Raw genomic sequence first — 27,506 nt, forward strand, 5'->3', positions numbered from 1 at the left:
AGCCATGTGGCACAGGGCTTAGAGTCAGGAAGACTAGCCATGTGACTTGGGACAAGTCACTTAACTGTTATCTGCCTCAGTTTCCCCTCATGTATAAAAGAAGAGTGTTGGTCTTGATAGCCCCAAGGCATCTTCCTGCTCTAAATGTGTTTTCCCATGAAAATCTCACCTCTGATACTAGCTGTGTGACCTCAAATAAGTCACAGCTTTAGTTTACTCTCAGATACTCCCAAGGACTTAGAATTGCCAGGGAGCTGGAGCCAGCCTCTAAGGGCTCTTTGTTCAATTTTTAGTGGGAACATTTCAGAGATCAGCATTGCTACAGGTCAGGGCTGGATTTATTGTTTCATTGATTGTCTAGACTTAGGAAAGTGTTAATAATGAGATTAAATTTAGAAGTGTGTGTGCACACACATTGGCTTCCAATGCCCCCGCTGGGTTATTAAGCATTTGCCCCTTTGTAGGTTCTGTGAACCCTGCTTGAGCTTAGCCATCTAGGAGAAGGAATGAAGTCATTACTAGGCTGGAGGTCTGGCAACCGGAAGCCAATAAGAATAATAACCACCTTAACGATATTTATGTGGTGCCTTAAGGTTTGCAAAGCTCTTTACAACCGTTATCTCATTTGAGCCTCAAAATGCTCCTGCTTACTACGGAGCCAAAGACAGATGTTGATCTGCATTGATGGAGGGAGCTCCCATAAAAGGAATTCTCCGGCTGGTGGAATCACAGGCCCTTGCCCTGTCGTGGTTGTGGATTTGTTGGAGTCAACTGCACCAGAACCACGTCTGGTTCTAGTCTTTATACAATGTCCATCCAACATGGATCTGAGTGGTTGATGCCCAGCGCATCATTTAAAAATTTTTTTTCATTTAAAAATATAATAATGATAGCTACATTTATATATGTAAGGTTTACAAATATTATTTCATCTGATCCTCCCAACCCTCCTGGATGAAGGTGCTGTTGCTGTCATTTTACAGACGAGGAAACCAAGGAAGACGAAGGTTAAGAGCCTTCTCTAGAGTCACAGAGCTAGTAAGTGTCTGAGGCAGGATTCGAACTCAGATTTTCCTGACTTAGGCCCACCGTGCCACCTAGCTGCCTCTATAAGAAGATATAAGAAGTATTCGGAAGCCGAGTTATCAGAATGATTTTGTCGCTGCTCAGTTGTTTCAGTCGTGTCTAACTCTTCATGACCCCATTTGGGGTTTTCTTGGCAGAGATACTGGAGTGGTTTGTCAGTTCTTTCTCCAGTTCATTTTACAGATGAGGAAACTGAGGCAAACAAGGTTAAGTGGCTTGCCCAGGGTCACACAGCTAGGAAGTGTCAGAGACCAGATTTGAACTCACGTCTTCCTGACTTCAAGCCTGGCGCTCAAAATGATTCCATGACTGTGAGACAGTACTGACCAAAGGAACATCAGCACTGTCCCTCACCACAAGTTTAAAAGGGCCTGGTCAGGACAGCCCAAGGTGTCCGTGTGCACTCTGGTGAGCAGTCACGCCAATAAGCCAGCTCCCTTCTGTCATACAGTGATGAAATTCATTCCAGCCACCATTCCCTTGACCCTGGAGGATATCCTTGTGGTTTCAGGGGGTGAGTGAGAGAGAGCAGAGCTCCCATCATGGCCTGGTGGCTTTAAACGGCAACCCCTCTTCTGATTTTCCATTCCGCATCAAATACATCAGTGCCAGAGTGGACAAATGTGTTCCGTCTGGGTGGAATAATCCCAGACAGCTATAAATTAGAGTTTGTGTACAGAGATTCCAAAAATGTGGCCCCGAGGTGGGATCTCCCTGCACTCGTCACTTGCTCCCTCTCCACCCCCCCCCCCCTCCTCTTCAGGGTTCTCTGCGGTTGCAGGTTTGGACATGGATCTTCTATCAATAGCACTTCTGCGCTATAGTTTTGAAACTTTGTCATTCCCTGAAATAATTCCACAGGCTAAAATATGTTGGTTTTGGCCACAAAGTTTTTCCCTCATAGAGTCCATAGCAGTAGCCTGCTGTCCTGGCCAGGGAGGGTACAAACCTTGGGGATAAACCCTCTGTTTACATGGGGAAAACCCATAATACCATTCCTGCCTCCTTCCAAACCACACTCTGTCCAGCTCAGTTCTATCCTCTATTTTCATGGACTGAAAATGAAGACGCCAGGCCATGCTTTAAAATCAAATTCTGTCAAGCACAAAAATCATATTAAAAAGCAGGCAGTCTCTGCTCCCACAGCTATATATCATATTCATTATCCAATTAGCCTTTTTCTCAGTGCTGAAGAGTCCAGTGGCTGGGGCGGGGGCTGGAGCTGGGTCCGGGGCCAGCGCTGGGGCTGGGGCTCTCCTCCTGATCTGGCCATTCTCACCTTTCTTCTCCTTACTGTAGCAATATTACTTTTCTTTTCTTAGGTCACCTTCTTAGATTTGAGATTGGACTTGGGGGAGGGGAATGAGGAGGAAGAGGGTGCCAACATGGAAGTAGGCCTCAAAGATCACAGAACTCCAGAGTTGGGAAAAACATCAGAGGAAATGTAGTCAAACCAAGCAGGAAGGTCCTCTGCAACACCCTCTGACAATGGATATCCATCCAGCTTTTGCTTGAAGGCCTCTAGTGAGAGGGAACCAAAGGTCTAGTTATTATAGTTACAGAAAGGTTTTTCCCCCTTTACATTAAGCTGAAATCCACCTTTACTTCTACTCAATGTAGGCCAGGCACTTCCTGAATCTCTTATAAATAGCCTTCTATTTCAGAAAGATCAGAGAGAGAGAGAGAGAGAAAGAGGGAGGGAGGGACAAGAGGAGAAAGAAAGAGAGATAGGATAGAGGGAGGAGAGAGGAAGAGACAGAAGGAGGAAGAGGGAGAGAGTGAGGAGACAGGGAAGGAGGAGGAAGGGAGAGGAGAGGAGAGAGAGAACATATGTATGTTTGTGTTCATATATGTTTGAAAGAGGGAGAGAGAAAGTTTATGTGTTGACTAATGTAGAAATACATTTAACATGATCGTACACGGATAACCTATATCAGATTGCTTATTGTCTTGGGGAGGGGCTAGGGAGGAAGCAAGAAAAATTTGGAACTTAAAATTTTACAAAAATGAATGTCGAAAACTATCTTTACATGTAATTGGAAAAAATACTATTAAAGAAAAAAGAAAAAGGCATATGTGTATGTGTTCATGTATATTTGAGAGAATAAGATTTTGCAAATAGTTCACCCTGTGTGGGTATGACCGCAAGGTTTAAATTCTGACCTGAGGGTGAGGTAGCCTTTAATTCATCTGGGAAGCTTTTCCACTGTATGTTACACACAGTAGGTACCCAATAAATTTCTGTTAATTGATGGGTTCACTGAAATTCAAGCAGGCTGTTGGAGGACAGGGCATGCCTTCTAGCAGCCTTGAGGCCACTGGCCAATCTTCATATCCTGGAGTCCTGGAGAGGCAAGGCCTACAGGGCCAGGAAGACTTCCAACTTCAGCTTCTCAGACGTAGCCTCACAGAAGGCTTCAGATTGGTGGAAGAAAGGAAGCAAAGTGATTACTCTACCAGCTGCAGAGTCTGCCCAGGTTTTGCTTGGGCCAGCAATTCAGACTCTACTTCAGGCCACACGGCACACAGACCATGCCTTTTTTTTCTTTTTTTTTTTCAGAAAATTATTTTTTCCTTTCTCACTTTCCATGGAAACTCAAAATAGCAACCAAAAAAAATATGCCTGGGCTGTCTCCCTGCCTGCAACATCATCACTAGTCAGTGTAGTGGGCAGTAGCTCGGGGTGGAGAGGGATGAAAGGGGAATGGGCTCCATCTGAGGAAACTTTCTAATTGGGGACTGCAGACTCAGAAGGTGTGGGTTGGCTATTTTGTGGCTTTGTTTTCTTTTGGTTTAGAAAAGTGAATCTCTTCCTCCCCCCCCCGCCACATCTCCTCACTCCAGGATTTGGGGGATTATTTCACTCAGTGTGACCCTGTGGCTCTGAAAGTGTCTGCTGACATTTCTTACTCCATGGTGTCAATGAATAGGACCACATGACAAACAGCTCATGTCTATTTGAGAAGCCTCTTGCCAGGCTCTGCATGCCAGCTATGTAGACTTGAGGACTCGGAGGTGGGGGGGGGGAATAATTCTTGTTGTTGTTCAGTCGTGTCTGACTCTTCATGACCCCATTTGGGTTTTCTTGGCAAAGATCCTGGAGTAGTTTCCCATTTCCTTCTCCAGCTCATTTTACAGATGAGGAAACTGAGGCAAATAGGGTTAAGTGACTTGCCTAGGGTCACACAGCTAGTAAATGTCTGAGGTTGGATTTGAACCCTGGAAGATAAGTCTTCCTGACACCAGGTCCACGGCTCTATCTACCACATCACCTGGCTGCCCCAAATAATTCCTAATGAAAAACAAAAAAGAAGCTTTCACGTTCTGGGTGCAGCATGGTGTAGTGGAGCCATTGAACTTGGATTCAAGAGTTCGGATTCTGGCTGTGGAACCTTCAGCCAGTTGTTTGGTGAACTTTATGAAATCAGTATGATGATAACACTTGCACTCCGTACTCTGAAGGGCTGCTGTGCAGAAAGCACTTTGTAAATCTTGTAAACTGCTCTCTGGCCATGTGAGCTGTTCAGATCTGGCCTCAGATCCTTACTAGCTGTGTCCCTCTGGGTAAGTCCTTTAACCTCTGTTTGCCAAGGAGGCAGTTAGGACCTGGAGTCAGGAAGATGTTTGAGTTCAAATCTGGCCTCAGACACTTACTAGCTATGTGACCCTGGGTAAGACACATAACTGCTGTTTGCCTCAGTTTCCCCATCTGCAAAATGAGGGTAAAAATAGCACCTACTTCCCGAGGTTGTTGTGACGATCAAATAAGATAATGTATGGAAAGTGCTTCGCAAACATTAAAGCCCTATAGAGAACGTGGGCCGGTGTTATTGATTTTGATGGGGATGATGTTCTTGGCTTTCCCATCTGTCTCCTGGATGTTCCATTACCCAGGCAGCACCTTCAGCTGCCTTTGTGGACCCACTGGATCAGATTATTAACAGTCTTGTTTATCTTTCAGTTGGCAGGATCCGCCGTCATTGCTTTTGGCCTGTGGCTTCGGTTTGGAGGCATAGTAAAGGATTTGTCTTCAGAGGGTAAAACTCCTGAGTATTTCTACATGGGTAAGTGAATTCAGATTCCCTCAACTCAGTATAGACAATGGGGAAGGTGGGAGGGTTAATAATAGCAAAAACAAATTCAAGGAGCTCTTTCTTCGCACCAAGGTAGGCAGCGGCAAAGTATCATCATTCCCATTTTAAAGATAAAGAAATGGAGGATCAGAGAAATTGTAGGACGTGCTGGCCTGTGGTCAGCGTTAGAGTCTGGGCATGTGAATCTGGGTCTGCTGACAGCCAATTTTGCTCTGTTTCCATTCCACCTCTTGGAGTTCTTGTTCTTTTCCAGGAGGGAAAAGGGAGACTGAATAGATGAGCATTTATTAAGCACTTACAGTGTGCAAAACATTGGGGATACAAATGTCTCTGCTGGTGAGGAGCTCCCATTCTAATGGAGGAGATAGTACACATAGGAGGTGAGAGCCCCCAAGTCAGGTGGAAAGCCACCCCACCCCAGCGCCTACCCTCACCAAGCCCCCTATTCCTTAGGGTGTGGTGGCGTAGCCAGTGGGATTGATGCCTCTTCTCTGAAGTCATTTCCATATTAATTTCTGAGGAAGAGGGCAGGAAGAGGGGTGGAGAGCCAGCAGTGACCAGAGCCCTCACTAATTACCCAACGGCCCAACATCCTGAGGATATATTTGCCCAGGCTGCTTTTCAGGAGCCAGAGAGTCATATGGCCTTAGAACCAGCAGAAGCCTTAGAGAGCATCCCTTTGAATTCCCTTCTTTTATAGGCCAGGAATCTGAGATCTAGAGTCTAAGGAACTTGTTCAAGGTCCCAACAGCATCATCAATAATTCCCTCAGTTTAGTCAGTCTAAATTATGTTGACAAGATAAGGTCAAAGGTAAAGTCTGGTCTTTGTAATGCTAATGACTCACGTTTATATGGTGCCTACAATGTGTCAGGCACTTTACAGATATTATCTCACAGCAACCCTGGGAGTTAGGTACATTAGCCTCATTTTACAGTTGTAGAAACTGAAGCAAACAAGTTAAGAGACTTGCCCAGCGTCACACAGCTATTAAGTGTCTGAGGTAGTATTTGAACTCAGATCTTCCCCACTCCAGACTCAGTGTTATGGGCACTATGGCCCCATCTAGCCATCTCTTTGTCACATTCTACCGATCTAAATGGGAAATTTTTTTTTTCTCCCAGGAAGTGAACCAAAGAATCATATTGACGTGGGAAAACCCGTTCTGCTCCCCGGTGTGAGAGGGAAAGCTATCTTGTTAGGTAGCCGAGTCACCAGTCAGTCCGTCTGAGGCTGGTACAGTCAAGACTTTGTATGATGGAGCAGAGTGGATAGAACTCTGGATTCGAAGTCAGGAAGTGCTGGGTTCAAATTCTGCCTCACACTGCTAGCTAGGTCATAATAGGCAAGTAAGCTGCTCCAAACCTCACTTTGTCCATCTGTAAAATGGAGATAAATACTACCTGGTAGAAAGTACTGTATAGACACATGAAACTGCTATATAAATGTAAATTACCATTAGCATGCTCTTTTTAAATATTTTGGCTAGAAATGAACAGTACTGTGACCTCGGACAAGTCCTTTGTTTATCTGGGCCTTAGCTTCCTTCTCTGTAAAATGAGAGTTTTACACCAGATTATTTTTCAGGGGATGTCTGGTCCCCTGGGTGAAAAGCGAGTGTATGATGTTGGCTTCTGAATCAAATCCTACCTGTGACTTTGGACAATCCTGGGCCTCAGTTTCCCTATCTGAAAAATGAGGGGATTGGATTAGAGTATGTCTTAGGTCCTTTCTATCTCCTTAGGCAGCTTGGAGGAGCCGTAGGGCACAGAGCAGACTGTATGCTCCAACATTCATTAGCTGTGTGACCCTGGGCAAGTCACTTAACCTCCATTTGCTTCAGCTTTCTCATCTGTAAAATGGGGGTAATCACTTCCCAGGGCTGTTGCAAGGGTCGAATGAGATAATCACTGTAAAGCATTTAGCACATGGCAGCCACTGTATGAGTATATAAAAGCATCACTAGCACACAGTAAGCATTACTGCATGAACATGCTACCTATTTTTAAAAAAATTATTATTATAATCTGTGATTTTCTGACACCTGATGTCTCTTCTAGTTTCTGATCTATGATCTTATGATTCTGTAAGTCATTTAACCTCTATAGCCTCAGTTTCTCCATCTATAAAAAGGAAGAGTTGAACCAGACGGTCTCTGAAGCCCCTTCCAACTTCAAATCCTTGATCCTGTGACTTAGGGCAGGACCCAATGGCTGACTGTGAAATAGGAGGAATTAGTCTTTCGGGCAACAAGCCTTCAATGAGCACTGGGCTGGGGGCTGAGGATACAAGTCCAAATAAGGAAACAATCCCAACTGGTAAAGAGTTTACATGTAAGGGGGAAAGAGCAGAATTAGAAGCAAGGGAAGAAAATGATAGCCATCCCCATAGCCTTGAGAGGTAGCAGGTTCCTTCTCACTGGTGGTCTTCGAGCAAAAGCTGGATGACCATTTTCCATGTAGAGTGGCTTTTTGTTCAGCTGTGGTCTGAGGCAGTCTTAGAGGTCCTTTCCAGACCCAAGACTCCAGGATCCTTTCCAGCTCTAAATCTTTTACAAAGGAGGAAACTGAGGCTTAACCAGGGACAGTCTCAGGATCCCTCAGCTACTAACTGCCAGAGCTAGGATTCACACCCAGGTCCCTCCTGCCTCCCAAGTTCAATGTTCTTTCCCTTCCATCCCATTACTGCTCTGGGGAAGGGAGTACTTTGTGGGGCTGTGGCCATAACCATTCTCCTGTAGGAGTCATTAACAGTCAGATATTCATCAATAAGTGACTGACCATATTTTTAAATTATTTTCTGAATGCCACCTCCTCTACCAAAATGTTTCTAACCTCATGTGGCTCCAGTCCATGGGACAGACTTCTTACATGTTCTCACCTGGCTTTCTAATGGGCTCTCATTAAGAGCAGTCCAGCTGGGGGTTAGAAAATAGTTTTTCTCTTGCCCTCATTCTGGGTGCCACACCCCATCTGCATAGTTATTTTAAGTCAAGGGTGTAGGAGAACATCCAGCTGTTTGGCGGTGACCAGAGAAAGAGCTTCCTGAAGATAGGGGGCAGGGGAGGTGGCCACCCGAGGGAGCGGACCAAATGAATCACAGGCAGAACTGTGCCCTCCAGTGAGCAGTAAGGTGGTGCCCTGGGACCTCACCAAGGCACCTCAGGGGAGACTTCTCTTTAACTCTTTTGCCAAAAGAGCTCTCTCTTATGGGGCCAGCCCTCAGCACTGTTTCGCTGCTACATATTCAGCCGGTTTCCTCAGGCTTAGGAGAGACTTTTGTCTGAACCTTTCTTTGGTGAGGCACAAGGGATGCATTCCTGATGCCTCTCTCCAGTTGGATCCAACGTCATTCAGCATTCCCATTACATAGTGGGCAAAGCCACACAGCTCCCCCTGCCCCAGCCAGGATAAGGCTTGGTCTGGAGCCTTCGTGGTTGAGCAGGTTCTATGGGGCTGATGATCTGAAACTTCCTCAGTCTGGGGAGAATGGGTTGGGTTAGTAGGGCGAAAGAGATAGGGACGGAGTTACCTATCTTCTTAGGGGGCAGGATGTCAGTGGGAACAGGACATGATCAAGAGTCATCGACTGGTTTTGGAGCTGAAAAGGGAGATGGGAGCTATGATCTGAAGCAGACACACCAAAATCACAACAAGGTCTGAGAGGACCAGTGAGAGACAAGGCTCAGGTTCAGATTATGAGGCAGTCGTAGAGTCATAGCTGTAAAGTGGTAAGGGATTTTAAAGGCCATCTGGTCCAAGCCCCAACTCTGCAGATAGAGAAACTGAGGCTCAGAGAGGTTAAGAGAGCTGCGCACCATAATGTAGGTAGTATCAGAGCCAGTATTTGAACCCAGACTTTGTATTCGGCTAGTATTTGTATTTGTACAGTATTTGGACTTCAGAAACAATGCTTTTACATCTGTATCATCCTGCATCCCCTCGTTTGGTACCAGTGCAAATAACAGGGCATTGGGTGCTTGAGCTAGACAAAGAATGGTCTCACTTTGCTGCACCGGGTCATGAGGCCATCTGACATTGGTGCAGCTCTTACTAACGTACTAAGCACTGTGCTAAGAGCTTACAAATTACTACCTCATTAGATCCTCACAACAACACTGGGAGGCAGGTGCTGTTATTATCCGCATTTTACAGTCAAGGACACTGAGGCAGAGTGAAGTGACTTGCCCAGGGTCATACAGCTGGTAACCGGACGAGGCCAGATTTGAACTCAGCTTCTTCTTCAGGCAGTAACCTGGCTGCCCAGACATCCAGTCCCATGCAGGTAGACCCACCCCTCAGTTAGAAAGCTCCCATAACTGCCTCTCCTGTTCTTCTTGGTAGAGTCAACTCTAAGCAATGAGAGATAAACAGAGTGTGCAGGGCACCAGGGACAGAAAGATGAAAGAAGACAAAACATTGCCTGCCTTCAGGTAGCTTATGGTCTAATTACAGGACTGGACAGCGACACAAGTAAGTGCAATCTATAAGACAGACTGTAATGAGGAAGGATTTGTACCAGTGGTTCTCAACCCTTAATTCCAACTGCTTCAGGATGGAATGATGGGAAGAGCCCTGGAGTTGAAGTCAAGAGGTAGCTAGATTCAAATCTCACCCCTGACATTTGGTTACTGTGTGCCCATAGGTAAGTTACTATCTCTTTGAGTTTCAGTTTCCTCACCTGTAAAATGGGAATTTCAAGACAGTGTGGCACAATAGATGGACAGCTGACCTCAGAATCAGGAAGACCCGTGCTTACCCTTATTTCTAATGCATACTCACTACAGGTCCCTGGGTATTTCGCCTTTCAGTGTCCCAGGCAACAATTATTATGAACTGCTGAACGAGCAATCAGTAAACATTTATTAAGCATCTACTAAGTGCCAGGCACTGTGCTAAGTGCTAGGGATACAAAAAGAGGAAAAAGACGGTCCCTGCCCCTCAAGGATCTCACTGGTGGAAGGAGATGTCCCTACTAGGAACAACAAAATCAAAGAAAAGTGGGGATGAGGCGTCTCCCTCCCCCAGGGGTTGTTAGATCTCTCTCTGGAATGGACCTTAGAGGCTGTCTAGTCCAACCCCTTTGTGTTACAAATGAGGAAACTGAGGCCTGAGGTTACTTGCCAAAGGTCACACGGAGAGTAGATATCAGAGGCTGATTTGAACCCCAGTCCTCTGGTTCCAGAGACATTTTTCTTTCCACTGTATCACAGACCAAATAAGGTAAATATATTAATCAATAAGCATTTTATTAAGCATCAGGCATTGTGCTGAATGCTGGAGATATAAGTAAAATACAACAAACCCTATTGTGCCAGACAATCCCAAGGGACTCTCATTCAGCCCTGCCCTGGCCTTTAGCTCTTCTAGTTTTCCAGAGTAATTAAAACAGAAGAAAAGAGACAGGTGGCACTCTTGATTTCTAGTTTTCTCCTTCTCCCTGAGGGCTGCCATAAACTGCTGGGAAGAAGCCTGAGGCTGCGGAAGGGACAGCCCAGTGTCCCATGACACCTGACACAGAGGTCCATGCCTGGGCAGCTTCCCTGCACCCAGACCAGCTGGTGGGAAGTGATGGTGCTTTGGAGCAAGAAAGTACAAGATAAGAGGAGTCCGAAGGAGTGCTCTAAAGATTATAGCGTCCCAAGGTCTCCGTAAAGTTCTAATTTCAGTTTTTATAGTCTAAATATCGCCTGCCTGGCAGCATAGCTAGCAGCAGAACAGATAGTTCCCTGCTTTCTTAGGGAACTAGGTGTCCCCTTTAATGTGGTTCCCACAGACTCAATCCCGGAGTCCCAGAGGAGCTGAGTAGCAATCCAAGCAAGACTCAAACAGAAACTCCTGCTCCCACCACCTGGGAAGCCTCCACTGTGGGAGACCCCGCTTCCTCACACTTCTGAATCACTCTCACTGTTCTTGAATCCAGCCTAAATTTTGCCTCGATACAGCTTCTCATCATTGTTCCTGTGTCTGCCCTCTGGAGCCAAACAATGAGAAAAGGGTACTAGAATACAGTGGAAAGAAAGAACACTGGCTCTGGGGTCAGAAGATCTGGGTTCAAATTCTGCCTCTGGAACTACTTTCATGACCTTAGACAAGTCACTTAATCCCCTATCCTTAGTTTCCTCATCTCTAAAATAAGGGGGTGGGCCTAGATGGTCTTTGAGGTTCCTTCCAGCTCTGAATCCTATGATCCCAAGCCTCATGCCTCTCCCCAAGGGAACCTTGGAAGTACTTGTCAACAGTCATCTTATATCCCTGTCCACATAGGGTATCATACCCTTACCAGTGGGTGCTCTGCCCAAAGGAATGTAAATTTTGATCTCTCAAACTTTTTTTTTTCTTAAGGACCATGCCTTAAACCCAGATCACTCTGGCTCTCGTTGATTGGCCAACAATAGGTCCCAGGCCAAGCCCCATTTAGTCATTGTTTAAGCCCTGATTGGCTCAGAATAAATGTAAATACCAATTGTTTCTGTTTTGACCAGAAACTTAAGGGTCTTCCCCTCCCAAATTAATTTTTTTTCTTTTTCTTTTCTTTCTTACTTTTTTTTTTTTGACTAGGTAAAGAGACTATTCTCTGCCTCATTTCTTACCTAGCCTTAGTCAAAGGGCAAGGTCTCCCAGTGCATCCAGGGCCATCTCCAGTCATCCTGATCTATATCTTGCCACTGGACCCAATTGGCTCTGGAGAAGAAAGTTAAGCTGGTGACTTTGCACAGCCCTTCCTCACTTAAATCCAATTCACTTGCATGTCATGGCATCACCTCCCTGATGTCATGGTCCTCTTCTGGAATGAAGGACAAACAGCAATCATTCTAGTTTGGCTTCCTCTGAATGTCATCCAATGTTTTACGGGGAGTAGTTATTAAAGAGCCAAAGGAAGGGCCCAAGAAGTTAGCACCATGAGTTTGGAGGAGCAAGAGAGGGTTGTGGCCTTAGAGAGTTTGGGAAAAGCCTTAGAGCAGACGTAGGATTGTGCCTGGGCCATGAAGGATGGGCAGGGCTTGAGTAGGTACAGGGAGTGCTAGTCCAGACACGGGGATAGGGTACGTGACTTCACACAAGCAACCTGATTGCTAACCTTCTGTCTATCCTGAATCAGAAAGCAAGAAGGTTCTTTGTCTCTGTCAGGGCAAAGCAACGTGGAGTTATGGACTTGGTTTGTTGCTACAAAATCCCAGAGCATGCTGTTCCTGAGTGTGCTGTCTGTCTGGCCCTCAGCATGGGGTTGAGGGAGCAGTGTTTATCCAGGGTGTGCCCAGGAATCACATTGGCCTATTCTTGTGTTCCAGACAAGCTGGCCCCTCGACTCTGACTGCCAGGATTTTCCAGTCCTGAGCCTTGAGGCTAAATGCTTGGAAAGTACAATTGTGCCCAGAGGCAGGGGGTCCACCCTTGGGTAGGACCTCAGGAAGGAAAAAGAGATTGTTTGGTTCTCACAGAAAAGCATAAGATGGTCATCGTATTTGGAAGTTTGCTTGGTAAAGTCTGCCTACCTCCTCCTGTACTTTCTCCTAAAGTTTTCAGAAGAAGAACATGAAGTTCTAAAAAAAAAATACACTTTTCTATGAGCTTGACAGAGAAATTGCCCAAGAATATTAAAGACAACTCTATTTTAAAAGTTGGGTCATATGTGGGATATGTAAAAAGCACAGGCTACACCCATGTGCCACTAACCATCTGGATATTGGGAAATATCCAGGGAGTTGGCAAAGTCTTTTTGGTTTTCTTCTAGATATTTGGCATTATTAGCCCATACTCTAATTTTAGCAAATAATAACAGAGCAGTGAGTCAATGAAGTATTTATTGAGGAACTAATTTGTAAAGTACTGGGCACTGTGGGAAATTCCAAAAAAGTAGAAAGTATCGACCCTGACTTCAAAAGGTCACATTTAGTTAGGGAATATAAAATCTAACTGAGATGAATTCAAATCTAGTGAGCCAAAATTTGATAGGATTTAAATTTAACTAAATTCAACCAAACTTAAAATTTAGTTAAATTCAACTCAATAAACATTTATTTTTGAATAATATTTTATTTTTCCCAATTACATGTAAAGACAATTTTTAACATCCATTTTTTAAAAAATGTTGAGTTTCAGATTTTCTCCCTCCCTTTCTCACTTCCCCCTTCCCTGAGATGGTAAGCAATCTGCTTGAGGTTATACATGTGTGATCTCAATAAACACTTATAAGCATCTATGTAAGTCACAATCTAAGTGATCAGTGTTATCAAGGTACAAAGACAAAATAGTACAATAACAATTATAGCTGGTATTTAATGCTTTACACTTTGCATAGCATTTTATATATATACCATATAGTCTGGTTCTCACAACTCCTCTTTGCTATTACGGTGCTATTCTCCCCATCTTAGCACAATAGTGCTATTATCGCCATCTTAAAGATGAAGAAACTGAGGCACAGAGATGTTAAGGGAAGTCACACATCCAATGAGCATCCGAGGCAGGAGCCAAACTTGGGTCTCCCTGCCTCTAAGGCCGGAAATTCACCTATCTACCACACCACTGCAATGTGAAGTCTTACACTAGGGTTGAAAATCGACTAGATGGGACTCAACAGTCAAACAAGCATTTATTAAATGCCTGCTATATAGGAGCTCATGTGAAAAAGATTTAGAGGTTTCAGTGGACTCCAGGCTCCAGAGCCAATAGTTTTATATGGTGGCTAATGCAACTATAGGCTGCATGAAAGGAGGAAGAGTATCCAAGACTGTCAAGGTTGTACTTTATCTCTATAAAACCACGTTTGGAATATTGAGTGGGCCCCACACTTTAGAAAAGACATTGGCAAACTCTGAGGTATAAAGAGGAGAGTGACCACAATGGTGAGGAGACTTGAGAGCATGTCAATCCAAGCTGGCCTCCAGGAACTGTAGATACGTCTAAGTCTGGAGAAGAGACAATTTAGTGGGGAGACATGATTATGACTTCCAAGTATTTGAGGGATTGTCAATGGAAGAAAGATTATGCTTGATCTGTTTTAGCCCCAGAGGGGAGAATTAGGAGCACCGGATGGTGAGTATAAAGAGACAGATTTATGATCTTATGGTCAAGAAAAACTGGAATGATGAGCGCTTTCCAGAAATGGAATGGCTTGCCTTTGGAAGACTGTGAGCTCTTAGTTCTTAGAGCAAAGTTTGGATAACGGTTTGTTATGGAAGCAGTGGTGGGGATTCTTTTCAGGTAGGAGGTACATTGGATGGACACTCTGAGATCCATTCCAGCCTGGACTCTGTGGAGAAAACATGGACAGATTACTGGGTAACTTCTCGTAGAAGTAGAAGTGTCAATAATCACAATATCTAACTTCATATGGCACCATAATGTTTGCAAATAGTGCAGCTGGGTGGTACAGTGGATAGAGTACAGGAAAGTCCTGGAGTTGGGAAGATTCATCTTCTGAGTTCAAATCTGCGCTCAGACACTTCCTAGTTGTGTGACCCTGCAAAAGTCCTTTAACCCTGTTTGCCTCAGTTTCGTCATCAGTAAAATGAGCTGGAGAAGGAAATGGCAAACCACTTGATTATTTTTGCCAAGAGAATCCCAATGGGCTTATAAAGAGTTGTACATGAGTGAAACGACTGATATAACAGCAGATCACTGCAAAGCACTTTACATGCGTTTTCTCAGTTGATCCTTGTAATAACTCTGTAAGGTATATACTGTTACTACACCCATTTTACACATGAGGGACCTGATTTTCAGAAGGGTTACGAGAGTTCAGAGACGGAAGGGCTTACTGTGGGCTGGGGAAATCAGGAAAAACTTTAATAGCGCAAGTTGGGCTAGTCCTGGGCTTTGAAAAGGGGCAGGATTTGGCTAGGCAGAGAAGAGGAGGAAAGCCCATCAGACAGGGGAAGGAGAGTGAATGGAAACGTGGAGGACAGAATGTGAAGAGGATGGTTGGGTGATAGTAAGTAGAGCAGTCTGGCTGGAGGGGAGGGTCCCTAGTCTGTTGTGGTGTGAGATAAGGTGACTCTGGACCACATTGTGCTGGGCCTTGAATTCCAGGTGACAGAGGGTTTGCTTGGAACTTTATCCTGTCACCGGTGGGAGCCAGTAAAAATTTTTGAACTGGGGAATAAAATAACAAAACAAATATTTTAAGAGTTCAACTACATTCAAGCCACTGAGGCTACAAAAATGAAAAATGATGCAGAAACTCAGAATCTATTAGAAGGGATTAAACACATGTAGGTATTATAAGAGAGACTGAGACAGGTGCTTGGGAAAACTGGAGCTGACCTGTGTGATTCAGGGAGGGAGGCGTTTCTTCTACCTGAAGAATCAGGGAAGGCCTGGTAAAGGGAATGACCCCCGGACCATACATTGAAGGAAGAGAAGGATTTCACCAAGAGGTGATCATAGACCCAACCTCCAAACTTTACAGGTGAGAAAATAAATCCCAGGGAGGTTAAGTGATTTGCTCATGGTTACACAGGCAGTCATCATTATAAGTAGGATTTGAACCCAGGTCCTTTGAATCCAGAATCAGTATTCTGACCCTTGTACTGCACTGTGTCCCATCATGACTCGCCCAAGGTCATGCAGATAGTAAGTGCAAAGGAAGACACGAGGGATGGCATGTACAAAAATATATAGGAACATATCAGGATGAGATCAAGGAAGAGTTAGTAGTCCAGCTTGGGTAGAATATAGACTCCACGAAGGAAAGCATTGTAAAAGAAGGTTGGAAAGAAAGATGGATCTGGCTGGAGCTATGTAGAATGGATCGGAGCAGGGAGAGCTGGAGACAGGGTGGCCAGTTGGAGGCCAATGCCTAAGTCAAGTTTGGGTGGAAAAACTAAGACAGATACAAGAGAAGTCACAAGGGAATATTCAACAGGAATTCATTGAATGACTAGATAGAGACAGTCAAGGGTCAAGATTGGTTTGAGGGTGACTAACTGGCTAAAGTGACAGATATAGGACAGTCTGGAAGTACTAATCTATCCTTTATAGGTGAGAAACTGAGGAACAGTGGTGAATTAACTCTGGCCACTTACCTGGTGAATCAGCCCTGTGGAATTAAGAAATGAATCCAAGTCTTAGGAAGTGGACTTCTGTGTTGCTCCAAAAGGCCAGAAAGATCTAATAGAGAAATGTTACGAGTCAAGTCAACACTCATTTAGTGCCTACTATATGCCTGGCACTAGGCTAAGTGCTGAGAATACAAATAAAGACAAAAATAATCTCTTCTCTCCGGAGCTCACAATCTAATGGAGACAGAGGGACAGGAAGGAAGGAAGTTTCAAGGAAGAGTTTTCTAACAGCTAAAGTTGCTCCAGATCAAATCCACTTCCCTAAGAGATGACAATTAGTGACACTGAACACTTTTAAGGTTTGTAAAGTACCTAACAGATATTACCTCATTTAATCTTTATAACCAACCTGAGAGAATAAAACTGAGGCTTAAGGAGGATAAGTGACTTACCCAGGGTCACACAGCCCAGGAACCCCATCAGTGAATATATTTAAGGATCTGGATCTTTGTCAGAGATACTGTAAAAGATGATTCCTGAGTTGCATCACAGGATTTAGAGCTGAGAGGAACCCTAAAAATCATCAGTCTGGGGCTCTTGTTTTATGGATGAAAAAAGTAAGTCTCTGAGAGTTTAAGTGACTCACCAAAGTCTAGCAGCTAATTGGCAGGAGGGCCATGATTGGAACAGAAAAGTCTTCTAACTCCAAATTCTCCAAATCACTTCTAAGGTTGATCCCAACCGAAAAATCTTATGAATCTTCTAATGCAAACCAAAATCATGAGTGATCACTATAATGGATTAAGGTATGGTGCTATTAGACCATTTCTTTGGAGAGCCAGTATCCATCCTGTATCTTTTTAGTGACCACAGAGTGACCCTGGGTGGTACTTTTTGTTTTTCCACTTATTCTCCTTTCTTTCTTCCTTGCCTATTCTTCTGTTTCCAAGGCAGTACCTGACTAGGCTGCTCATGGTGATTCAGGTCTTTCTTTGTTCAGGAAACTGAGTGACTATAGAATCACAGAATATCAGACTGAAAAAGATTTTGAGGTCCAACTTCCTTCCATTCCAATTTTTTTAGATATGGAAACTGAGGTTCAAGAAGTTTAAGTTGTCTAGGGTCTCCCATGATCACCCGGTGGGTTTATGATAAACCTAAGACTGAAGAGTCCAGGTCTTTTGATGCTTAGACCTCTTGCTGACACTTATGGCCAGAGGCTCCATTCCAGGATTCAGGTCAAGGGGAACCTATTGTCCAAACAGTTCCAGTTCCCTTTCCCTTCCATTTCAGGCCCTATATGTAAACAAAAAAAATACATACCCACTGAAAACCAATTTTCTTTTAAAATAATAATAATATTTCAAATAGGAGATGTAATTATCTTTTAGCAACAAAAATGAAAACTGCATTGAGATGCCACTTAAGGACTCTGAGGCAATATGAGGTTTTAAAATATCAGGGCTAGATATTGAAAAATCACTGAGTGCTATAGGACCAGGAGATTGCTGGTCCTTCCGAATGAAGCATTTTTCAGAACCCTTTTCCAAAGCAATGAAGTCAGTTAGTCCACTGAAATCTCATTGCCACATGGTAAAAGAGTTGAGTTTGGTTAGGTTCAAGAAGCTATTGTAAGAAATATATCATGACTGCTGTAGGAAATATATCATAGCTATTGTGGGAAATATGTCATAACTATCATAGGAAATATAGCTTCCTGGAATCAATTGTTGAGATGAATATCCAAAGGTTATTTGGCTTTCCATCTGCCTCCTAGTAAGTGAATCTCTTGATTATGTAAGACGGACAAGAAATTGAAGCCACTTGATGTGATTTCTCTCCAGCCCCTTCATCCGTTCCTCAAAATTTCTCAGTATCTGGTTAACAGTTCTAGCCTTCTTCCCTTCTAGTCTAGGCTTAGCCCCAATCATCCTACTTGTCCCCTTAGGCCCATGACTTCCTACTTCCTCCAGGACTTTGCTCTAGATGTCCTCCCCTACATATTTAGTGTCTCTCTCTCTCTCTCTCTCTCTCTCTCTCTCTCTCTCTCTCTCTCTCTCTCTCTCTCTCTCTCTCTCTCCTCTTTCTTTCTCCCCATCTCACTCCTTTTTGTCTCTCTCTCTGTCTCCCACTCTCTTTCCCTCTTCCCTCTTGCCCCCCTCCCTCTTTTTCTTTCTCTCTCCTTCTACCGTCTGCTTCCCATTTGGCCAGAAGTATGTTCAAGTGTCCCTTATCCTTAAAAAAAAGCCTTCAATAGATCTTCTATCTTTTTCCAATTACCATCCTATCTTTCTCCTCTTCACTACTGTAGTTGAAAAAAGTCATCTTTACTTAATATGTCCAGAATGATGCCTTGCTTAAATTTTGCCCCTCACACAGCACTGTGCTTATAGTAGGTACTTAATAAGATTCATTGAATGAATGTATGTACATATATTAAATATATATGTGTGTATACACACAAACACACACACATATATCCCTACAATTCAGTGATGTTTCTCTGGTATCACCCATTACTTCTTTTTTCTCTGTACTGTTCTTTTCCTAAGACACAAAGATGCCAGGTATTCAACTTCAGTGTCCAGTGAAGGATTGAAGGATTAGAGGTTTCTAAGGAACCACTGGGAAAGGAGATTCAACAAGGAACACAGTGTAATGAAAAATAAGCTTGGGAAAATCGAGCGGTGGTTGGTGGAAGGCAGCTCTTTAGATAACTGGCTCCTGTTTATCAGATCTCCTCTGCAGGTCCTACGTTCTCTGTGTGTCTCTATTAAGTCCCAAAGGCAGCATTTTGGATCTCCAGAGAGTCCTTGAACCAGGTTGGGGGAAATTACATCTTTATTTCAGTATAATTGGTTTCCTTTGTAATACTATATATTTTCTTTTAGACATTTAAAAACATTATTCTTAAAAGAAATCCATAGATTTCACCAGACTGCCAAAGGGGTCCATGCCTCCCCCATTGAAGAGCTTTTTGGGGGCTAGTTGCTAACCTAGGGAAGAGAGCTTCTGGTAGGTTGGGAGCAGGGGCAGGTTGGGGTGGAGGCGGGAAAAGCAGCAGGGATGATTCGGCCATTTATTACTTCCCAGGCATTCTGTACTTTTTTCCCCCTCTTTTCAATGGACTTAGCAATTTCTCAAAGAAAGTTGCCTAAACTCCTCCTAACTTCTTTGGGGCTGCTGTTCTCCTAAGGGTCCTAGGACGAGCTAGTGCAGAGTGGGCAGTGTGACCCCATCAGCCCTCGAGAAGCTATAAAGAAAGATCACATGCTTTAGTTGATGAAGTCATGTCTGCACCTGGAGGATATTAGCAGTATTTCTCCATGAAGAGGTTGCCCATACAAACAGGAACAACTCAGCAGGCCCAGAGCACAAGGCCCAAAGCAGACACTCCTTGGGTTGAATCTAGAAAGCTACAGTCAGACTTTGATGATCACTGGGAATGTTTAAAGAGAGCTTCCTGGTGGTGTACCTCAAAGGGGGAAAAGCGGTTGCTCATTCTTCTAAAGGCCCTGACTCATTCTGGCCACTTCTTTTCAAAATTAAAATGTCATTATAATGATGATTATTAATATAGGAATACATTAGCCAGCATCATTAGGGAATGGTCTGCTCCACATAAGTGAATTTCCCAGAATAATAAAGTATATCTCTTTAGTAGATAGAGTGCTGGGCCTAGAGTCAGGAAGACTTACCTTCTTGAGGTCAAATCCAGCCTTAGACATTTACTAGCCATGTGACCCTGGGAAAGTCACTTAACCCTGTTTGCCTCAGTTTCCTCATCTGTAAAATGAGCTGGAGTGGGAAATGGCAAAACAACTCCAGTATCTTTGCCAAGAATCACCTAAAAAGGGTCATAAAAAGTCAGAAATGACTAAAAAATGACTAAACAACAAACAAAAACCTCTTTAGATGCTAACTGAAGAATGTATCATTTTAGGAATGGTTTCTGAGTATCTGGAAGATACAGTGATCACTAAGAGCCATCATGGGTTGATCATGTATGGGTCCTGCCAGACAAACTCTTATTTTGACAAGGTTACTAAATTGGCAGGTGAAGGGGAATGCCGTCCATATCATTTGCCTAGATTTTTGGAAAGGATTTGACAAAATCATGCTATTCTTATGGTCTGTGCTCTAGGTAGAGGGGATGTGGCCTGGCTGATAGTACACCTAAGTGGCTTCGTGGTTAAATGGCTGAACTCAAAGAGTAGTATCGGTATTACCTATGAAATACCCTAGAGATCTGTGCTGTTTAACATTTTTCTAAGTGACTTAGATGAAGAATAGATAGCATGCTTATCAAAATGTAAATAACTCAAAGCTGGAAATGTTGGTTGGCAGAGTCTGGCTATGAAAAATATATTGGACTGATTCTAATATAATGGAATTTAATTGAAAATTCATCATGAAGTCCAACGCTTAGGTTAAAAATTCCTGTGATCCAACGAAATCATTGTTCTGCAGTTCCTGCATTAGACAAAAACATATTTGTTTGCTCGTTTTGACACTAGGTCTCCTTATGTCGCTAGGGCTGAGCTCAATATTGGGCCAGTTTGCACCTTTTTAGGCAGCCTGGTTGCTCTCTGCTCCTTGGGGGCTCACCAGACTATATTAGTGATGGACTTCTCCCAAGCTCGAGCCTTGTCAATAGCTTTGGGACGCAGCCATATATCTGCCACTGGAAGCATTTGAGAGGGGCTGCATAACTACATGCCAGGAATGCCACATAAGGGAGTTGGAAGACATGACCCTCCCAGCTTTACAGTTCTTCATCTCCAAGATATCAACCAGGCTATAACTATCAGCAAGTCCCAAAATCTCTTCCCCCCTTCCACCCTTCCCCAACCCATTGAGAAGGCAAGCAATGTGATATCAATTATACATATGAAATCATGTAAAACATTTCCATTTTAGTCACTTTTTTAAAAAAGCAAGAAGGATAAAGTGAGAAAATTATACTTCAATTGCACTCAGAGTTCATCAGTTCCTTCTCTGAACGTAAATAGCATTTTTTCATCATGAGTCCTTTGGAATTGTCTTAGATCATTGAATTGATCGGAGTAGCCAAGTCTTTCATGGCCAATCATCATTACAACATTGCTGTTACTGTGCACAATGATCTCCTGGTTCTTCTCACTTCACTTTGCATCAGTTCATATAGGTCTTGCCATGTTTTTCTGAAATCACCCCCCTCATCATTTCCCACAGCACAATACTACAGCCATCACAATCATATGCCGCAACTTGTTCAGTTCTTTCCCAGTTGATGAGCATCTCTTCGATCTCCAAATCTTCACCTCCATAAAAAAGCTGCTATAAATATTTTTGTACATATAGATCTTTTTTCCTTTTTCTTTGATCTCTTTGGGATGCAGACCAGTAGTGGTATTGCTGGGTCAAAGAGCAGGCACAGTTTTATAGCCCTTCGGGCCTAGTTCCAGATTATTCTCCAGAATGGTTGGCCAGTTCATTAGTCCACCAAGAGTTCATTAGTGTACCTAATTATCCCCTCCATCATTTGCCCTTTCTCATAAGTGTGAGGTAGTACCTCAGAGTTGTTTTAATTTGCTTTTCTCCAATCAATAATGAGTTAGAGCATTTTTTCATATGACTATCGATAACTTGAGGTAGCTAGGTGGCTCAGTGGATAGAACACTGGGCCTGGAGTCAAGAAGACCTGAGTTCAAATCCAGCCTCAGACCTTACTAGCTGTGTGACCCTGGGCAAGTCACTTAACCTCCATTTGCCTTAATCCACTGAAGGAGGACATAGCAAACCACTCCAGTATCTTTGCCAAGAAAATCCAATGGACATCGTTGTCATGCTATGGTCCATGGGGTCATAAAGAGTTAGACACAACTAAACAACATAGATAACTTTGATTTCTTCTTCTGACAACTACATCTTTATATCCTTGGACTGTTTCTCAATTGGGAAATGGCTCTTATTTTTTATAAGTCAGACTCAGTTCTATCCTTGCCATGTCTAAATCCCATAATCCTATGATCCCATCTCCTACCCTCAGCCAGGTTCCTACTATACCGGGATACTTGGGAAAGAGGTCGGTGGTAGCTTTGGGATGACTCATGCAATTGAAATGTACAGACTTAAGAGGAAACCTAAGTTATGATGGGAATTCTGAGAAGCGGGCGGAGGGCTGCTCCACCCCCACACTGGGTTATTACCTCTAAGGGTCAGCAAGGGGAATAACAAGTTTGATCTCACCACTATCCCCATAGAGAGCTTTGCTTGCTATACCAGGCCAGCGATTTGTTTGTTTTCCTTCTCCATGGCAGCACCTCATTACTGAGCAGCTACTATGTGCCTAGCTGTGTGCTAAGGGGAACACAGCATAGTATAAGGTAGAGTCTGTGCCATCAGAGAGCTAATAATATCATTAAGGAGACCAGAAAGCAATCACGGCACAACAAAAAGAGCATTGGACTGAGTCTAAGTTTACAGCACCAGCCATGTGACCCGAGGCAAATTATTTAATTTTTGTGTACTTTTATTTTTCAATCTACAAAAAGCATTCAATCTCCAGTCTCCATGCGTTTATACACTGTTACCCAGGCCTAGGGTGGGATCCTTCTTTGTCTCTGCCTCTGAGAATCCTGAGCTCCCTTCAAAGCTCATCTCTGGGGCCCCCCTCCTATAGTCTCCTTTCCTGCCCCATATTCCCTGCCCTCTCAAAATTACTTTGGGTATTTACTTTCTATACTTAGGGAGTCCAAAAAATAAGATGCAAGGTTTCCCAAAAGTCTGAATGAAACTTTAACAGCTGAAAACTTAAGCCATTAACATTTAAGCTGTACTCAGACTTTTGGGACACCTGGCATCTCCTATTCATTTATACATGTACTTAATAATTTCTTCCCAAAAGAATGTTAAGCACCCTCAGGGCAGGGACTGAGATTCATCTTTGTCCTTTTATCTCCAATGCCAACCACAATGCCTGGCACATAAGTTGTCATTTTAATGTATTGATTGATGGATTACCCACTTCACAAAGCGGCAAGAATCAGTGGAGATGATACACACAAAAATGCCTTGAAAAGCTAGAAGTGCTGCATAAGCATAATAGCTAGTATTTTTATATAGCACCTGCTATGTCAAAAAAAAAGCTTCTGTGCCCATCGGCAATAAGATCAGGCCCACAAGTAGGGAGGCAGGGGGATGCACTCTCAAAGCGCGCACACACACACACACACACACACGCAGAACCAAATTAGCTGAAAAAACAATGCTGATAACCAATGATCAACAGTACTGAGAGTTTCCAAGAATCAGACCCTACTTTTCTTCCATTATACTTAAAATCACTTTAGCCTTCTTTTGCTGAAGCCTCTGCTTTCATTTCTCTGGTAGGCCTATATGTGCTTGTTGGAGCAGGTGCCCTGATGATGACCGTGGGATTCTTTGGCTGCTGTGGAGCTGTGCGAGAGTCTCAGTGCCTGCTTGGATCAGTAAGTGGAGGGATCCTGCCCCAACTCCACCATGGGTTCACTGCTTGGCCTGGGGAGGTCATACATCTCTGGAGCTCAGATTCTCCCTTTGTGGCTGTACTTTCTCACTTCAGAAGGATGATGTGACATTAAATGAGATGACATGGCCAGGCACGGTAACACAAACCTGTAATCCCTGCTACTAAGGAAGGCTGAGACTGGTAAACTGCTTGAGTTCAAGAGTTCTGAGTTATACTAGGACTAGAGCTGATCAGATGTTTGCACTAATTATGCCACTGGTATGCTCAGCCCCTGGGCCACCAGGCTACTTAAGGAGGGACAAACTGACCCAGGTTGGAAAAATGGAGCCGGGAAACTCCTCTGCATTGATCAGTATTGGGATCAGGTCCATAAGAAGCCACCATACTACTAGCCTGGGCAAGGTAGAGAGACTTAAGTCTCAATCAACTAATTGATCATATCATCAATTTGAAAGTAGGAGGAAGAATCCCCACCAAATCTATGGAATTATGATTGTTGTTCCTTAAAGACAGCATTTCACGGTGTATGAGATATTCCATAAACGACAGCCTTGTAGCCAGAGCACAATTATTATTTACAAGAACAATGAGTTTATAAAATCACCAGCTTGGTCAGATACCCCTCTTGAGGTCTCTTTTAGTGAGCAGCCTCCTTTTTAAACTAACATCAAATGATTTCAGGATATGTGCAGCAGGATTCAGAACTGCCTGTGGCAGGGGCGGGACAAAGAGGAGAGAAAATTTTCTGTATTGCTCCACGGGGAGTCAGAGATAGTAGTGATTATTGGAAAACAGCGTGCTGCTGATGGAGTCTTTTGCAGAGTTTTTAGCCTTTCTTTCTCCTTCAAATCTCTGGTTGTCAGAAATGACATCTGATTCACAGTCCCCATTCTTCTTTCTCTCCCACGTTCCATTTAACGATGACAGCAGGTCCTAGTGGTGTAGATCTATGCTGGCATCTGATGAACAAAAGAGATCAATCAATCCACAATCATTTATTAAGCACCTACTATGTAGTAGGCACTATGTCTGGGTGCAAGGGTGTACAAGACAAAAATGAAATGGCCTCTGCCCTCAAAGAGTTTTTATTCTACTAGGAGGTTACAGCATGTTCACAGATAAGAACATACAGGATATAGTAATACCCCTCCCCAATATATGGTGGTGGGGCAGACACTAAGAATTAAAGGAATCAGAAATGGTCTGAATATGAACTCATTCATCATTAAGTACTTACTATGTACTATATGCACGGGGCTAGCTAGTAGGGAAAATAAAAATAAAGAAATCATGGTTTCTACCATTAAGTTTACTATCAAAAATGTTATCTGTACAGGGTGGGTAGAAGCATTATAAGACATGTACACAGAGTGCTATAACAAAGTAGGATACAATAAGTTCCTAAGATGAGTGTGAAGGGCCAAAAGCTCAGAAGAGAGGACAATCACTTTCATCTGAGAATCAGGGAAGGTTTCACAAAGCAAATAATATTTGGTCTGAGACTTGGGGTGTAAGGTGGCGGTGGGTATCAACAGATAAAAGTGAGGGTAGGGAGGATTCCAAGCACAGGGAGTAGCATCTGGAGAAAAATGATGATTTGGAAGCTTGGGAGCTGTCCAAAGGATGCCATGTAATCTAGACTGGCAGAAGCATAGGACCTGAGCTGGAAGAGATGATCAAACATCTCTCTCTTTGGCTTTCCAAGTTTGTATTGCAGAAAACCAAGAGGGCCCAAGCAAAAATCTATCCAGAGAATCCAGAGAAAGAAGCCCTAATGTCTTATGGAGGGAAGCTCATCTTGCAAATGCTTCCTGCTGAATCAGTCCCAACCCTTGTGGACTCTGCAAAGTATTTTAAGAATGGAGTTTGAGTAAAAGAAAGTGTTCCAAAATTAATAAGATCCATATTTCCTCTCTGCAGTTTTTCACTTGCCTGCTGGTGATCTTTGCTGCAGAGGTCACCACTGGAGTATTTGCATTTATAGGCAGAGGAATGGTAAGTAACAGTGACTTGCAGTATCTGCTTTTTAGTGCTTAAAGAAGTATGTGGGTAATATTGCCAGCCTCCAAAAGGAAATGGAAAAACCAAGGAACAATCAAATCAGGAAACAGGCAACAGTCAGAGGCATCCTCACTCTGGATACAGAGGAGGGATTGGAACTATGGGGAAAGGAGAGAAGCATGTGCTCTCATCTCCTGTATAATTGTCCTTGCTAGTTAAGGGCAAGAATGAGAAGGGGCCTTCCTCGATTCTCATAGAGGAAAAACTTGGCCTGATTCTTGTCAGGGATACAGATTTTAAGCTCACCCTAAGCATTATGGGTACTGAAACACATCCTTCAGGGGGTTGTGGAGAGTCCAAAGAGGAACTGTTAAGGGGAGGGGCAGTAGAAGAAAGTAAGAGTGACTCTGAGTTTCGTAAGAAGTTGGAAGATCAACTGGCATTTATTTCAATTCAACAAGTATTTATTAAGCAATGACTCCATACCAGACACTTGTACTTGTATCCTGGGTACTAGGGATACAGAGTCATCCTCATCCTCAAGGAGCTAACTTTCTTCTCAGGAATCTAGCATGTAAAGACATATGAATACAGGATCGTTTGAGCTAGAAGAAAGCACTAGCAGCTACAGGCAAGCAGAGGTGGTTCTTGAGCTGAGGAGCTCAAGGGAAGGATCTTGGATTCAAAGAGGCCAGTGTAAATAGGGAGAACATTCCAGGCAAGCGAGAGCCCAGCTTAGCAGTCAAGAGGTGAATAATGATCCAGCAAATTTCATTAAGTCTTAATGCTGACCCATAATGGGTCTGAGAAAACAGGGTCACAGAATCAAGGGAGGAGAGACTATTCAAAAGGAGAGAACAACATTGTCAACAGCTTCAGAGGTCAAGTAGGATGTTGTTGTTCAGTCATTTTCAGTTGTATCTGATGCTTTGTGGCCCCATTCGGGGTTTTCCTGGCAAAGATGCTGGAGTGGTTTGCCATTTCTTTCTCCAGCTCATTTTACAGATGAGGAAACTGAGGCAAACAGGATTTTGACTTGCCCAGGGTCACACAGTTAGTAAGTGTATGGGGCAGGATTTGAACTCGGGAAGATTAGTTTTCCTGACTCCAAGCCATGTGCTTATCCACTGTACCACTTAGCTGCTGTTAACACTGAATTAGCTTTTAACAAAGGATATTTACTTCAAAGAAAGATACAGCAAAGGCAGATATATAAACATTTTCTTCCAGACCTTTTCAAGGAAGCAAGTTTTATGCTATATTCATGAATGCAAATATTTTTTTCCTTTATTGAGGAACCCCCTTGTAAACTATCGGGAAGGAGAGGAGCCCTTTAGGATGTTTTGCTAATCCAGGAAAGCTATTTTTGATTATTGCAAAATACAGGCATCTGTCTCAAGCTCTGTTTCAACAATCCGGCTAGCAGCTGTTATGGGGGTGAAAGACCAACACAAGCCCAACAATAAGAATGCTGCCAAAGCCCAGGTTCTTTTGATCTGCTTTACCAAGGAAAGCAATGTTAAGGGGTCGACAAGCTCACTTTAATCCGGCATACAAATACCATTCACTTAGTTCAGGGGAAAAAACCAGCAGCACCCTGAACTTCAGAGCAAAATACAAACAAATACAAATACAAAGATACATTAGAAACGGACCAAATCACAATTCATAGTTTCCAAGAAAACCAAGTCCAGACATCCAGGCAAGCTGGAGGGCTCTTAACTACAGCTGCCCAGAGTCTCCACATCAGCACGCCACCAAGAGTGAGAGCCCTGAGCAAATAGCTCTGTCTTCTCCTCTTATACCGTTTCAGATGTCATCAAACGTCA

At 43.5% G+C, this 27,506-nt stretch overlaps 1 protein-coding gene across 1 annotated transcript in view; it reads left to right on the forward strand.

Annotated features, from left to right (window-relative positions):
* TSPAN2 (tetraspanin 2) overlaps window positions 1-27,506 on the forward strand; it is a 57,867-nt gene that overhangs the window by 19,268 nt on the left and 11,093 nt on the right. The window contains 3 exon segments of the mRNA XM_036767776.1: window positions 5,048-5,150; window positions 23,559-23,656; window positions 25,597-25,671. Coding sequence (XP_036623671.1) covers window positions 5,048-5,150; window positions 23,559-23,656; window positions 25,597-25,671 — 276 coding nt within the window.

The sequence above is a fragment of the Trichosurus vulpecula genome, chromosome 7, assembly GCF_011100635.1.
Source record: "Trichosurus vulpecula isolate mTriVul1 chromosome 7, mTriVul1.pri, whole genome shotgun sequence".
NCBI classification, from domain to species: Eukaryota; Metazoa; Chordata; class Mammalia; order Diprotodontia; family Phalangeridae; genus Trichosurus; species Trichosurus vulpecula.